At 41.9% G+C, this 13,200-nt stretch overlaps 2 protein-coding genes across 3 annotated transcripts; one reads left to right on the top strand and one right to left on the bottom strand.

The window, feature by feature from the left end:
* Positions 1-2,056: 2,056 nt before the first annotated feature.
* LOC135491266 (mitochondrial import inner membrane translocase subunit Tim23-like) lies at positions 2,057-5,897 on the bottom strand. The gene is made up of 6 exons (XM_064777050.1): positions 5,752-5,897; positions 5,152-5,216; positions 4,711-4,807; positions 3,980-4,061; positions 3,521-3,690; positions 2,057-3,268 (listed from the first exon to the last, which is right to left on the bottom strand). The coding sequence occupies exons 1-6, from the start codon at positions 5,819-5,821 to the stop codon at positions 3,159-3,161; spliced, it is 594 nt and encodes a 197-aa protein (XP_064633120.1). The 5' UTR covers positions 5,822-5,897; the 3' UTR covers positions 2,057-3,158.
* A 248-nt stretch (positions 5,898-6,145) lies between these two features.
* On the top strand, positions 6,146-11,537 carry LOC135491339 (uncharacterized). Of its 2 annotated transcripts, XM_064777174.1 has the most exons (9): positions 6,146-6,171; positions 6,694-7,485; positions 7,910-8,003; positions 8,248-8,330; positions 8,742-8,902; positions 9,226-9,277; positions 9,571-9,689; positions 10,188-10,246; positions 10,509-11,537. In XM_064777174.1, the coding sequence occupies exons 2-9, from the start codon at positions 6,742-6,744 to the stop codon at positions 11,330-11,332; spliced, it is 2,136 nt and encodes a 711-aa protein (XP_064633244.1). In that variant the 5' UTR covers positions 6,146-6,171; positions 6,694-6,741; the 3' UTR covers positions 11,333-11,537. The 2 variants fall into 2 exon arrangements, with proteins under 2 accessions (XP_064633244.1, XP_064633328.1); XM_064777258.1 differs by lacking the exon at positions 6,146-6,171 and having other exon boundaries at positions 6,678-7,485.
* The last annotated feature ends 1,663 nt before the right edge of the window (positions 11,538-13,200 follow it).

Below are 13,200 nucleotides of genomic sequence, written 5' to 3'. Positions count from 1 at the left end.
AACTGGATCAGGGTTGTGGACTAAGGGACCACCTTAAAATACCTTGAAGTCATAAAAGACAAGTGCTGAGGAAAGTGAACTATGAATTAGTCCCCCAATATACACAACCTACCGACCACATATAAAGGAGCAGTATCTGTATTTTATGATCATATGCAGTGGAACTGCCCTTAGCGGATTCTATCAAGCACAACCTCTTTATTGAGGACATTACTTTTGGTAGTTTCCATTCGATTTGACCTCTCTTATCAGGACACCTCTCTATTAGGGACAGCACTTTTCAGTTCCGAGGGTGTCCATAATAGAGAGGTTCTACTGTAGTTGTATCACTCGAATGGAAGTTGATTTCATAGCTGCAATTCTGGCATCTTTAGGCACCTGTGGCCACTCCAGATTCAGCACTTGATATATTCCTCATACAAGCATGAATCATTTCGACGTACTGTGAGATGTGAGAGACCCCTATTGGCAACTTTGTGTAACTATATATTGCCTGCCTAGCAGCTGCCTATATTGTCCCTTTAAGGAGGTTCCACTGTACATGGAATGGGAGTTGTACCTGCAACTATTTTTCAGCTAATGACAAAGAGTAAAATTAAGATGAAAAGACATGGTGGTATTGCATGATTGGGACACTGTCCAGGACAACCCAAATTGGTTGCCACTTATATACACAGTAGAACCTCTCTATTAAGAGACATCCTCAGGACTGACAAATGCTGTCCTTAATAGAGAGGTGTCCTGATTAGGGAGGTCAAATTGAATGGAAACAACCAATTTGGGACCAGAAATCGTGTCCTTAATAGAGAAGGTGTCCTTAATAGAGAGGTGTCTTCTAAGGGAGGTCCCACTGTACATCGTTCATGTATCACCATGGATCCCGAGATTGTTCATGGTACCGGTTACGTCCAATACAGGGTGTGGAGTTCCATGATGACTATGAAATGACTGTCTGAACTACCCCTTCTTCAGAAGAGCACAACCAAGAGCCAGTCTGACATTTTTCAGGTGCCACCATCTGGAAATGTTTGCAACATTCTTTAATGAATTGCCTGATTTGCTTGGTGCATTCTTAATGCTTCCAAATTGCTGTCATATAATTTCCCATTATACTGAGCTGGTTGTGTCACTTTCTTGAGTTGTTCACCGTTTTCATCAAAGCAGAAATGTGTGGCGAGAACACCCTAGGTGCAATGACAACCATTGATTCCCATTCTTAGTAATATGCCTGAGCAGTAGAAATAAGACTACACCGTGGTCTGGTTGGAATATTCTAGGATCGGTTGGAATAGGTTGTGACACAGTCCTTGTAGTCCCATCAATGGGTGATATGAATAAAGACTAGCAAATGCTTTTATCTAAAACTCCATGTACATTTACACTAGGCCTTTCTGTACAAAATTGAAGTAAAAGCATTTGCTAGTCTTTATTCATATCACCCATTGTAACAATGTCCAGGTACAATCTCAACTGGTTGTGACTTTGTCCCCAGAGTGATTCTAAACACTGGCTGGGACATTCCCCTGGAGTCTCCCTGTGCTGATTGTGACTTTTGTCATGGTAACTACAAGAAGTACATGTATTCTGTGACCCCTCATGCCAAATCAGGCAGTCAGTCACCAGGCCTAGTATTGAGCAGTCACTGATCACATCAACTTATGTCAATTTTGATCCACTTTCAGATTTATATGGACAATACCACATGCCCCCATTTTGGTGTAATGTTCACATATGCAGTACAGTGGAACCTCCCTTAGCGGACACCTCTCTATTAAGGACACTAGTTTTTGTCCAAAATTGGTAGTTTTTATTCAATTTGACACCTCTCTAATCAGGACACCTCTCTATTAAGGACAGCACTTGCCAGTCCCCAAGGTGTCCTTAATAGAGGTTCTATTGTACATAGTTTTGACATTTTGCCGAGATACCTTGAGCTTGTTCTGAATTGTCAATAAATATCTGAAATTTGTGATGACTTTTCAATCACATCTTTGCACAGGATATCTTTCCATCTGGTACTACAAGAATCAACAAACATAAAATTCTATTCTGATAAATTTATTTTGTATTAATACCATTGCTTTCTCAATGGTACAACTATATACAAGGTGATTCATAAAACATGTACGGTACAGAAAGGGCATAAAACATACAAAATGAATTACAGAGCAGTGATTTGAGTATCCATGATTTACGTGAGACATGCCGACATGCCGACAGTGAATGTCAATCTAAAAGTCTCCTCCTTTCACCGCTGACTCAATAGGGCGGGAAATCTGTCAGACGCACACTCATAAAGGGAATCAGTGGAGTAATGGTTAGAGCGCCGGACTCATAACCGAAAGGTCGTGGGTTCGACTCGGTTGGAACCACAATACTGATTCAGTGTCCCTGGGCAAGACACTTAACCCTGCAGTTGCCTCTCTCCACCCAGGAGTATAAATGGGTACCGGTCTGAAACGATCAAGTGAACGCTGTATGAGTTGCTCCTTGAGTTCCCCTGAAAGATTTCAGGAGAGACTAGGTAATAATGTAAAGCGCTTTGAGCGGGCGAACAGCCTGGATACTGCGCTATATAAATCCCAACATTATAAACAGGTGGCCAATGAAATTGCTCAACACAAAATAATTGAATGACAGCCTCAACTCATATTGCCACTCTGGCTTAGGATCAGGTTACCCTTCTTCTATACAACATGCACAATGCATCTGTGTCAGGTCAGCATCCAAGGAACCGTTGCTCTTGTAATGTAGCATTTGTGTAACTCTGTCAACAATTGTGCTTCAAATGGCTCGCTGTTGACACCTTGCAAGCGACAACATCTTATTCATGATGACCAGGCAGCCCAAACATTAAAAGCTAACCAGCTAAAATGTAGCAGGAGTGTCCAATCTCGTTATCAAAGCTTCCTAAAAACATACCTATAACGTTGTTACATGTCTAAGCCTTTATCATGGGCAAAAAATGAACAAAATTTGAATGTTTTCTGATATTCAAATGCCCTTGTACTGTACCAAAGGCAGTCCTGCCACTTCACAAAAGAATCTAATCCCGATGAGAAGGAAAAGTTCCCAATGAATAGTTCAATGATCACAGTTTATGAAAAATGTCCAGATGAAATTCAATCAATAAATGTCTTTTTAACTCAGCTCTTTCCTCATCTGCTTGACATGAACTCCTTAACTTTATCTCCACTCGTCACTACACAGTATGCTGCAGCCAACCCAAACCCTATAGCTCCTCCCCGGGCACATTTTTTTAGACCAGCTGAAAGAAGAACAAGAAGATTTTTATAGCCAAGGGAGTGTTAAAAATGCAGTAGAGCAAGATATCACACTTTATACATTTTCATATTTGGCTACCAGATGGCCAAGTCAAGAATCAGACTAGATCGAAATAGTATAAACAAGTTAATCTGGTGTCCAATTACTTTCCTACAAGGGTGTACATGGAAACTAAGTTTTAAAAAATTTCTTTTTATGACTAAACACGTCAAGGTGAAGGTGACCTTCAACTCACATGATGATTTGTAAAGAAGTCCTGTTGCTGTTCCAGCTGTGAGTGTATTCAGTTCATCTTCAACACCTCGAGCCCAGCCTATCACAACACCGAATACACTGTACATTAGGGCAAGTACACCTAAAGATTGAGCAGAAGACGCTCCTTGTTTGGCGACGAAATTCAACATCCTGAAATTAGAATAGCAGAGAATGTCATTGAAGAGTTAAGGTACTAAATCTGCTAAAATCCGTGGTAAAATGAAGTCAGGGCCGACTGGGACCTCAGAGGTGACATGTTCCCACTGTTGCACTCCGATAACTTTCAAAGATTTCCAATTCCATGAACATTTCCAGGTTTACAGTATTATTAGCTCTGTCAAGAAGTACATGTACATATTGTCTCTATCAATTTATAGGTGTCATTTTTGCTGGCGCAATGATGGAAAATGATGAAATGTACCGAGGAATGTTGACTTACTGTGTTCGCTTTGCCGCTCCTGCCAGTTCTCTCGTTGCCCTAAGTCCACTGAGGACACCATTTGTTCCACCAATTCCAGCACCTAGACAAAGGAAACATGATTATAAGACAAACAAGTACAGTAGAACCTCTCTATTAAGGACACCCTCGGGGACTGACAAGTGTTGTCCACAATAGAGAGGTGTCCTGATTACAGAGGTCATATTGAATGGAAACACCCAATTTGGGACCAAAACTAGTGTCCTTAATAGAAAGGGTGTCCTTAATAGGGAGGTTCTACTGTATAGAGACGACTAAAATCAACCTCATTCACGAATTCATGTATATCCAAAAGCTACTCGGGGAGAAGAATTTTAGCAGTTAGATGTTTTAGAGTAGACTGGACAGTCAGGTTTGTATACTTGGTCTCAAAATTCAGCAAATCAAATAGCATACAGTGTTCTCCACAAGGCCATTTGTCAGGGTGGCCCACCCTACCTTGTCAGCTTACCACCCTTCCTTGGAAGAGCCACCCTACCTTGCTCTAGAACTTTGTAGAGGGTTCCTATAGGGCCACCCTACCTCAAACTGCTGGCCACCCTACATCTTGTGTGGCACACTGGCAACACTTCTTGAAAATCAAGGGTATCACCCTACCTTGAGAAAACCCTGTGGAGAACACTGGGATAATACTTATTACATATAATCTGTATAACAATGAATTTATGTTATCATCTTATGCTTCAACTTACCAACAAGTACTGAACCGCCAATTTGTGAGAATGCAAGTTCAAATCTTCCTCTATGAGCACTGGCTCCTTCTGGCATGATAAACTCTGAACCAGGACTCTGCAAAGTTGAATTGACATTATCATACATGTAATTTGTTTTAAATCACCATGCATAAACTGACATTTCTGCAACTTTCAAAGAAAATGCATTCTCACATCCACCTATCACCATACTGTCCCAATCAGTACGTTGTACATTTATCTTACACCAGCCAAAGTAATTAACATTAAGATGTCTCGCAGTTTAGATGGCACCCAGAAACTATGATAGATATCCACCTCATTGTGACCCTGCCATCATGATGACACAGAGTATATTGTGGCATGTGTTCCTAATATTGTATCATTCAAGTAAAAGATTTCCAACAAAACATTTTTTGATCAATAGTCAGTTTAACTTACCGGAGAAATATATGCTGGGTCAAAATTAAGATAAGGAGACATCATCGAATTGGGACTTGAAGTAACTGAAATGAGTACATAGCAAGTATTTTATCAGTAATTTTTTACACAGGGCAGACATGAGCTGGGGCCTATGATGATGTTGAGAATTTGTTACAAAAAACCATTGGACGAAATTGAAATCCCTCCACTCCTTAGCCTTGGTTGGACTGTTGGTAACTACCCAACATCGGCGATATTGTTTATTGTGTCTGTGTTACTTTTTTCCTTGATGACGCGCCAACGTCAACGAGATACCAGGATCAGATCGGAGTAACAATAATCAGTATGGTAATGTATTCGGTGTGATGTACGAGTAGAGCGATTATGCAACCGTGAGGAAAATAGATCTATAACTTGATCGAAACATGAACTTCTGTCGTCGCAATAAGACCAGCAGAGTATGACGGTCATTCACTGCTGATAAAAATACATACTGCGAGTGTGCAACTGCAACAATGCATAGGGGCCTACATGCATGCATTCAATGCATGGGATGGGTATGATGATGAAATGTGAAGGACAGATATAATACATGAAATAGCGAACTACTGCACATACCTGGAACATTAAGTGTTGGATCAGATGAACCATAAGTTCCAAATAAACCTCCTTTCCGTTGACTGTCCATTTTATCAGAGGAGTTCTTTTCAAACAGTGGAAAAGTGATAGTTAAAATACGTTTCTGGATTTTTGCACATGTAAGAGGAAGTCGTTTTGCGCATGCGTAAAACTTGACCTTTCGTGAATGAGGCAGGTAAAAATGTTCCAATTTTGTCAATATAGACCCTGCTTTTAGTATAGCTCACAATTATCTAGCTGGAACCAATCATTAAGAAGCTATTTAGTAATAATTCCTTAAAAAATACGCATTAAAACATGTTTATTTATGTGAAAATTGATTTCCATAAACTAGTTCCGGTTAGCCTTGCACTTTGACCTCAAAACAGATACACATGGCAAGCACATGGCAATTTTGAGGTTTGACTGTCTTCTTCCATTTATTTCTAACCTGTCGATCAACATATTGACAAATAAGTACTTGATGCATTGTTAAACGTTAGGCAGGGCTTTAGATAATAATTTCTGTTTTGTTTACATGGTTTGCCTACCTATCAACTAGGCCTAAGTAGGTCTAATAATTTATTATAAAAATAAAAGCCTTCCATAGACTCCCAAGGCAACCCATTGCGTTATCCTAATTTGGTCTCCTTAGCGTTAGGAATGAGGCCGGTCCACTGCGTCCGGAGTGTATGGGCCAGGTTTTGGCACTGATTCATCTTCTTCGAATTCGTCTATGATTCTTTGCTGCGAACTATATAGTCCGGAGCAAACGGAGGGACTCGTTGCTGGTGCCTGCGATTAGATAGAATCAGTCAGCACCGCAACCTGTGATGATTGTCAAACCTTAGTGATGTTGTGTCCTGTCACGTTGTCAGGACATTGTGAATGTGATGATGCTGTCAAGACAATGGTATTTAAAATGATACTTAACTTTTATAGGTTCTGATGCCCTGGCGGACTATCCAATAGAATTACATTGAGAGAAGCATGGACGCTGAATGGACAGTAATTGATGAAACTGATAGTGGTTGTAACACATCGGACAATGACAAGAAGACAATGAATACGCCAGCTACCATGTCAACTGATCAGCCAATGGAAGCTCTTGAGTCCTCAATTGTCTCATCCGGCGGGGTTGATGCTCTAGAGGATAAACACAAACTTGATCCCCTTGGTGAGGGTCCCATTGACAATGATGGGCAACTGATTGAATCCTGTACTTTAAACAATAAAGTAAATCAGATACTTACATTTAATCAGCCCAAAACGGATTGTACTGAAAAAGGTGAAAATCATGTAGTGGGTTCATCTGATCATCATGACAATAAGGGAGACCACATAACTATTGAGTCCATGTCTGAAAGTTCTCTACAAGCTGGTAATGGTGAAATGAGTGCAACCAACCAAACCCCTGAGAACTGTGGGAGTGACAAAGCTTTGAAAGACGCTAAAAACATTGAAATCATTCAAGATTGTAAGACTTTGGCTGACGTAGACAATGCCTACAGAATGAGGGACCCATTTCTTAGTGGATCCGACTCCGAGAATGAATCGGATAGTGAGAGCAGTAGTTCAGATGAGAGTAGTGTCCTGAGCGCCCCAGCTGAATCGGGAGGTGAATCTGAGGAGGACGCAAAGAAAAACAAGGCAAAGAATCAAAATGATAACAAGCCAAATAAACGCGAACCAGTCATCAATGTGACCAAGACGAAAGGAGAACTGCTTATAGAGGTAATGGATCAAAGATTTACTTGCCTCGTCTTCTTAAATATTACCAGTACTTCCTACATATGTGCTTAATCTGCCATGTCTGTCTCAATAGAGTTAATGTCTTTGACCAGTAACCAGTGTTGGTCCAGCTTCTCTAAAACATTCGGCGGGGCCATCCGCCTGACCATTTTTTCAGGCAGCTTGTTCCATTTGTCAACAGCTTGGTTCGTGAAGAAGTGTCTCCAAACACTGGTGGTAAAACGTCCTGTTTCTATGGCCTCTTAGATTTGGATTTTGTGCCGTAGCAGCCAGGCTCGGTAGTTTTAAAAGTCTTCTCGGCTGTGAAACAGGGAAACTTGTACCGGCACTATTGTTGCTATCTCTGTTGAGCATACAGGAAGGGAAAATTTGTCGACCATTGAAGAGCATCCATTATCTCTTTCAGGACCTCCCACCAATTGAAGACCTACACATTGAGGTTGACAGTAGTGTCGAGATGGCAGAGATTGGAAAGGTGGCACAGATTGTCGGATTACTTGGTAAGTACTTGTAGATATGCCAGACTCAATGACTGTTTGTATGGTGAAATTGTTTATTGGATGGGATGAATATAAAGTTAGTGCTGTGCCAGGGTCTGTTGTTCTCATAATTGTTCCGATTTATGAAAAGAACCTCTTCCTGCCTTGGGTTTGTACCGAGCCTTTCAAAACTCCGATTGTATAAGCGTGCGTTACAGGTTTCCTTGAAAAGACATCTGATCTGTTCTTCTCATTACTATTTCAGCGGTGATCCAAGCTATTCCTGATACGCCAGCTCTCAATGTCGACTCCATTCTTTTTAATGAAAAAAGAGAACCATTGGGCCAGGTGAGTTGGATGTTTCTGCTGAACGCATAGTTCTTCTGACTTATTGAGTTATGATAGTAACTCTCACTGCACACTCCTTAAAGGCCTATGCTGTTCGTTAAAAATTTGTAATTTGTAATTGTATTTAAAAATTTGTAATTTGTAATTGTGACCCGTCACAGCAAAACCAGGCGCATGTCGCACAGAAGATGATCCTAAATGACACCAGGAGATAATGGAAGAAATAGGTGTGCTCGTATTTCACAAAAGGCTTTAAGGGACAGTCACATGCGGTTGGGGACAGGCTGGGTACAATTCCAAATAGCCAATCTTAATCAAGATAGCCATTGGTGTGTATAATGGGATAAACACAAGCTGAGGTGATGTCATCTGCCCCTGAATGTAGGTTTTAATGCTCTATCTCAATTCTAGGTCTTTGAAACTTTTGGACGCGTGACATCTCCAATGTACACAATGCGCTTCAACTCTGATGAACATATGAAGACAAAGAATATTGAAATAGGCCTGGTCGTATTTTGTGCCCCAAAGATGTCCGAGTACACACATTTTGTCTTTGTGGAACAGTTGAAAGCGTAAGTGATCGTCTTCAGCTTGAAAGGTGGATGTGGCTCTTCAGGTCTTGTGTACAATATTGGACAAGGTGTTGAATAAATGAAAAAGTTTGTGGCTGAAGTGCCTGTGTTATGGTCCCCCAGTATAAAATTTAAGGTGACGACGTGAATTAAGAAATATCAACCATTTTGTATTTCCCTTGGAATTGAACTTGGTCCAGGACGACGAAGTTTTATTCAAGTGCGCTGGCCAGGATGTGCTGGTTTTGGAAAAAACACTAATTTCTCAGTGATGGTAACTTCTTTGAAAAATATATCAACGTAAACCTTATTTTTTTCTTCAGGTTGAGAGGGTCTGATGCATCTTGGGAGAATAACAACGAACCTCCGGATAGGGTAGGTGTTACATGTATGAAGCATGTGCATTACATTGGCCAGTTAGTCATTTCGTTTGAATAAAGTTATTTGCTCAACAGTACGGTGAGTCTGAGATACAATACCACAATGTACGTCATTTTCGTCGTCTGTGTTCAATTGACAAAACAGTGGCTTGTTACAGAACAACTTAAGCTATGAACTTGGTGACTGTAGCTGGTTTTACTTCTTCATTCAAAACCGAAGAGGTTTTCATGTAGAATACTTGGCTCTCTGTCTGTTGTTCTGATTGGCAGCATTGTGTTTGATTTCAGTATCTGGATTATTCGGATGACGAGGGAGAACGGCGGGCTAAAGCAAAGCATCGAGACAGAGATGACCCTAATGCTGGAGGGAAGAAAAACAGAAGCAAGAACATGAAAATGGACAGCTGGTAAGTTCAAGGGATTTATACCAAACTGGAGGTATGGGTTGTCTCACCAAACACCGAAAGTAAAATGTAGGTTACCAGTTAAAAGTGGAATATTTGTTTATGTTAAGGATGCATCAATTTCTTACTGTTATTAGGACATCGCTGTTTTAGTTTTGTTTAAAAAGTGGAACAGTGGAACCTCCCTTAGCGGACACCTCTCTATTAAGGACAACATCTCTCTATTAAGGACACTAGTTTTGGTCCCAAATTGGTAGTTTCTATTCAATTTGACCTCTCTAATCTGGACACGTCTCTGTTAAGGACAACACTTGCTAGTCCCGAAGGTGTCCTTAATAGAGAGGTTCTACTGTAGTTCAAACGTCTCATAATCGATGGCATTGGTTGCAACATGTCCTCAATCTTGTCTCCTGTTCTCTCATCATTAGTATGTTCATGTGATTACTTATCCTTCTCTGGTGGTCAGTGGTTTTGATTGTCATTCAAAAATATTATTTACAGGCCACCAGAAAATGATCCAAATGCACCAAGAGGACCCAGTTGGCAACCAGGAGTGAAAGGTAAGTGTGGACCAGTTTCTCGCACTCTGCTTGTTTGAACATGTAGGTGTTATCATCTCAAGCCAGGTGCTATCAAGTCAAAAGACTTGCCTACCCCATAACAAGGTCTATTCATGATCTGCAAAAAGTCTAACAACTGAACTCGATCAACATCTGTGTTGATCATGGACCTCTTGAACTTTTTAGCCAACCTTTTTAGCACCCATCCTTTCGCGATTACATTTATTCTAATACAGATGTACTTGTGTTGTTTGATTTCTAGATATCCGTAATCCATGGACGGGACCAATGCCGAGACAAGGGCACCAATATCGAGGGCCACGATCACATTCTGGTCACTCATTCCGACCGCCACCGCCACCAAGATCACCTGCTCCCAGGATACCATTCGGGCGTCTACCTCCCCCAAGTCATTGGACACAGAGAGTTGCCCCACCTGCATGGGTACCTCGTATGCCAACAGCTGGACAGTATCAAGTTTCAGTTCCAATGCCACCACCAAATTTTGGACAACCACCACCGCCATTTGGTGGCCAGGCCCAAGTTTATCCAACCTTGAGCAGTGCATTGCCAAATGTTGCTTATAATCCTGTTATGTGGGCACCACCGCCATCTTCTATGGCTATAACACAACAATCGAATGGACAATTGACTGTTTCTCAAGCTGCACAACAAGCGGCCAGTGCTGCAGTTTTACCGCAGGCTCCCGTGTCGTTTTTACCGCCTTATAATTACCAAACTCGGCCTGTTGTTACGAATTCACAGTTTGTCACTAAAAGTAGCACACCACCACTCGTAGCTAATCTTTTGCCTGGTACGCAAAGTCCTCAGCCAAGTACCTCACCACAACTGTCATATCAGCAACAAAGTGTCCCTGCTCTGCACCAGGCAAACACGGCTACTAGTGTGGCACCCCATTTACTGAATCTTCCCCCACCGCCTCCCCCAAACCAGACAAATTCAACGCAGCAGTCACCAACCGCTGGCCAGATGGCACTGGTAGATCCGAGGCAAATACAGGCTCTGCAGTATGCAACGGGAGTCTTCCCACAATATACGCAGCCTTATTATAACTGGCAACAATAAGTTGCTGCCATCATTTCTGTTATGATTACTTTTGCTTTCATTGGCCTGTTATACAGATGTTCAGGTACATGTTCAGATGGATGTACACTCATGGTAGAAGCCTATATGATCACAGTTACAGTTAGCTTGTTAACTTAGTGTGGTAACATTATTCTTCCTTTATTGATGGTATCATGTAATGTGTATAAATCGCAATGAAATAAGAACACGCTTTATTGTAAGAACTTATTCAATTAATGTTGATGTCATTTTGACGGCGATGTGGTGTCATGTGTAGTCTTGATGATTGGAATTCCTGTCATGCTGTCTGTTGAAGAGATGGTGCAGTCTTCACGTAAGAAGAATCCGACGCAATTTTGGGCAGGGTGGAGGGCTCAAGCCTGAGGTCTCCAGTGGGGAAGACAAATGAAGTGTTGGAATACAAAATCAGTCAAGTAAGAAGGACACAATCAGTCCACCAGGTTGTCGCTATCAATCAAATGAGAACACAATCGGGGACTGTCACAATCGGTCCAATTTATTAGAAAGACACAATCAGTCCACTAAGAAGTCACATTCAGTCCATTGTGAAGGACACAATCAGCCCATGGCCATAGGGCAGTCACATTCTGCAGTCCGTTGAAAAAGGATGCAGTCAATTCACCCAGAAGTCACAATCAGTCTATTGAGAAGGACATAATCAGTCCATTGAGAAGGACACAATCAGCCCACTTTGATGTCACTGATCAATCCAGTGAATGGGCAGCACAATCGATATAATGACAAGGATAAAATCAGTCCACTCAGAAGTCACAATCAGTCCATTGAGAAGGACACAATCAGCCCACTTTGCCGTCACTGATCAATCCAGTGAATGGGTAGCACAATCGATATAATGAGAAGGACACAATCAGTCCACTAAGAAGTCACAATCAGTCCATTGAGAGAAGGACACAATCCGCCCACCAGGCATTTATAATCAGTTGAGTGGCAATGATAATGTTAAATCCATTGTGGGAAGTAATCAGTCCATGGCCAGTAACCAAGACGCATTCAAATCAGTTCATTCGGAAGTCACAATCAGTCTAGTGAAAACGACACCATCAGATGACCTTTGTGATGTCACAATTTGTTCAATGAGGAGGGAAATCAGTCCACTGATCAGTGCCAATCAGACTAGTAAGATGGACATTGACAGATCCAGTTCACTGGTAGTCGCAATCGATCCAGTATAGGACGCAATCAGTCTATTGGGAAGTCACAATCAGTCCAGTGACCAGTCCACTGATAGTCACAATCGATCCAGTATAGGACGCAATCAGTCTATTGGGAAGTCACAATCAGTCCAGTGACCAGTCAACTGATAGTCACAATCGATCCAGTATAGGACGCAATCAGTCTATTGGGAAGTCACAATCAGTCCAGTGAGGATGACGTACAATCAGATGAATCATGATCATTATCAGACTTGGTAGTCACAGATGAGGTACACACGGAGGGAAATTTGGAGAAATACACAAAAAATACTGTCGCACCCAGCCCGATTACGTCCTGGTGATTGCCCCACCGTCCCGTCAACATGGTGAATTAGATGAGACAGTCACACTCAGCCCGATTATGTCCTCGTGAGTGCCCCGTCGTCCACGGTGAGAAAAATGAGACAGTCCCACCCAGTCCGATTACGTCTTGCTGGCTGCCCCGACGTCCAGTCAGCACAGTGAGAGAGAGATGACACAGTCACATCCAGCCCAATTATGTCCTGTTAGCTGCCCCGCCGCCCTGTCAACTTGGTGAGAGAGATGAGACAGTCACACACAGCTCGGTTATGTCCTGCTGACTGCCCCGCCGTCCCGTCAACACGGTGAGAAATGAGACAGTCACACCCAGCC

Source organism: Lineus longissimus, chromosome 1, assembly GCF_910592395.1.
Source record: "Lineus longissimus chromosome 1, tnLinLong1.2, whole genome shotgun sequence".
NCBI lineage: Eukaryota > Metazoa > Nemertea > Pilidiophora > Heteronemertea > Lineidae > Lineus > Lineus longissimus.
The sequence above is the reverse complement of the archived record's forward strand: the minus strand, read 5'-3'. Positions and strand labels throughout refer to the sequence as shown.

Bases quoted from the DNA above. Each gene is read 5' to 3' on its own strand.
- LOC135491266 (XM_064777050.1), bottom strand. From the start codon at position 5,821: ATGGACAGTCAACGGAAAGGAGGTTTATTTGGAACTTATGGTTCATCT. The intron at 4,808-5,151 runs GTAAGTTAAACT...TCAACTTTGCAG, and splicing joins ACCCAGCATATATTTCTCCG to AGTCCTGGTTCAGAGTTTAT. The intron at 3,269-3,520 runs GTGAGTTGAAGG...TTCTTCTTTCAG, and splicing joins ACTTCTTTACAAATCATCAT to CTGGTCTAAAAAAATGTGCC.
- LOC135491339 (XM_064777174.1), top strand. From the start codon at position 6,742: ATGGACGCTGAATGGACAGTAATTGATGAAACTGATAGTGGTTGTAAC. The intron at 7,486-7,909 runs GTAATGGATCAA...TATCTCTTTCAG, and splicing joins AAGGAGAACTGCTTATAGAG to GACCTCCCACCAATTGAAGA. The intron at 9,278-9,570 runs GTAGGTGTTACA...GTTTGATTTCAG, and splicing joins ACAACGAACCTCCGGATAGG to TATCTGGATTATTCGGATGA.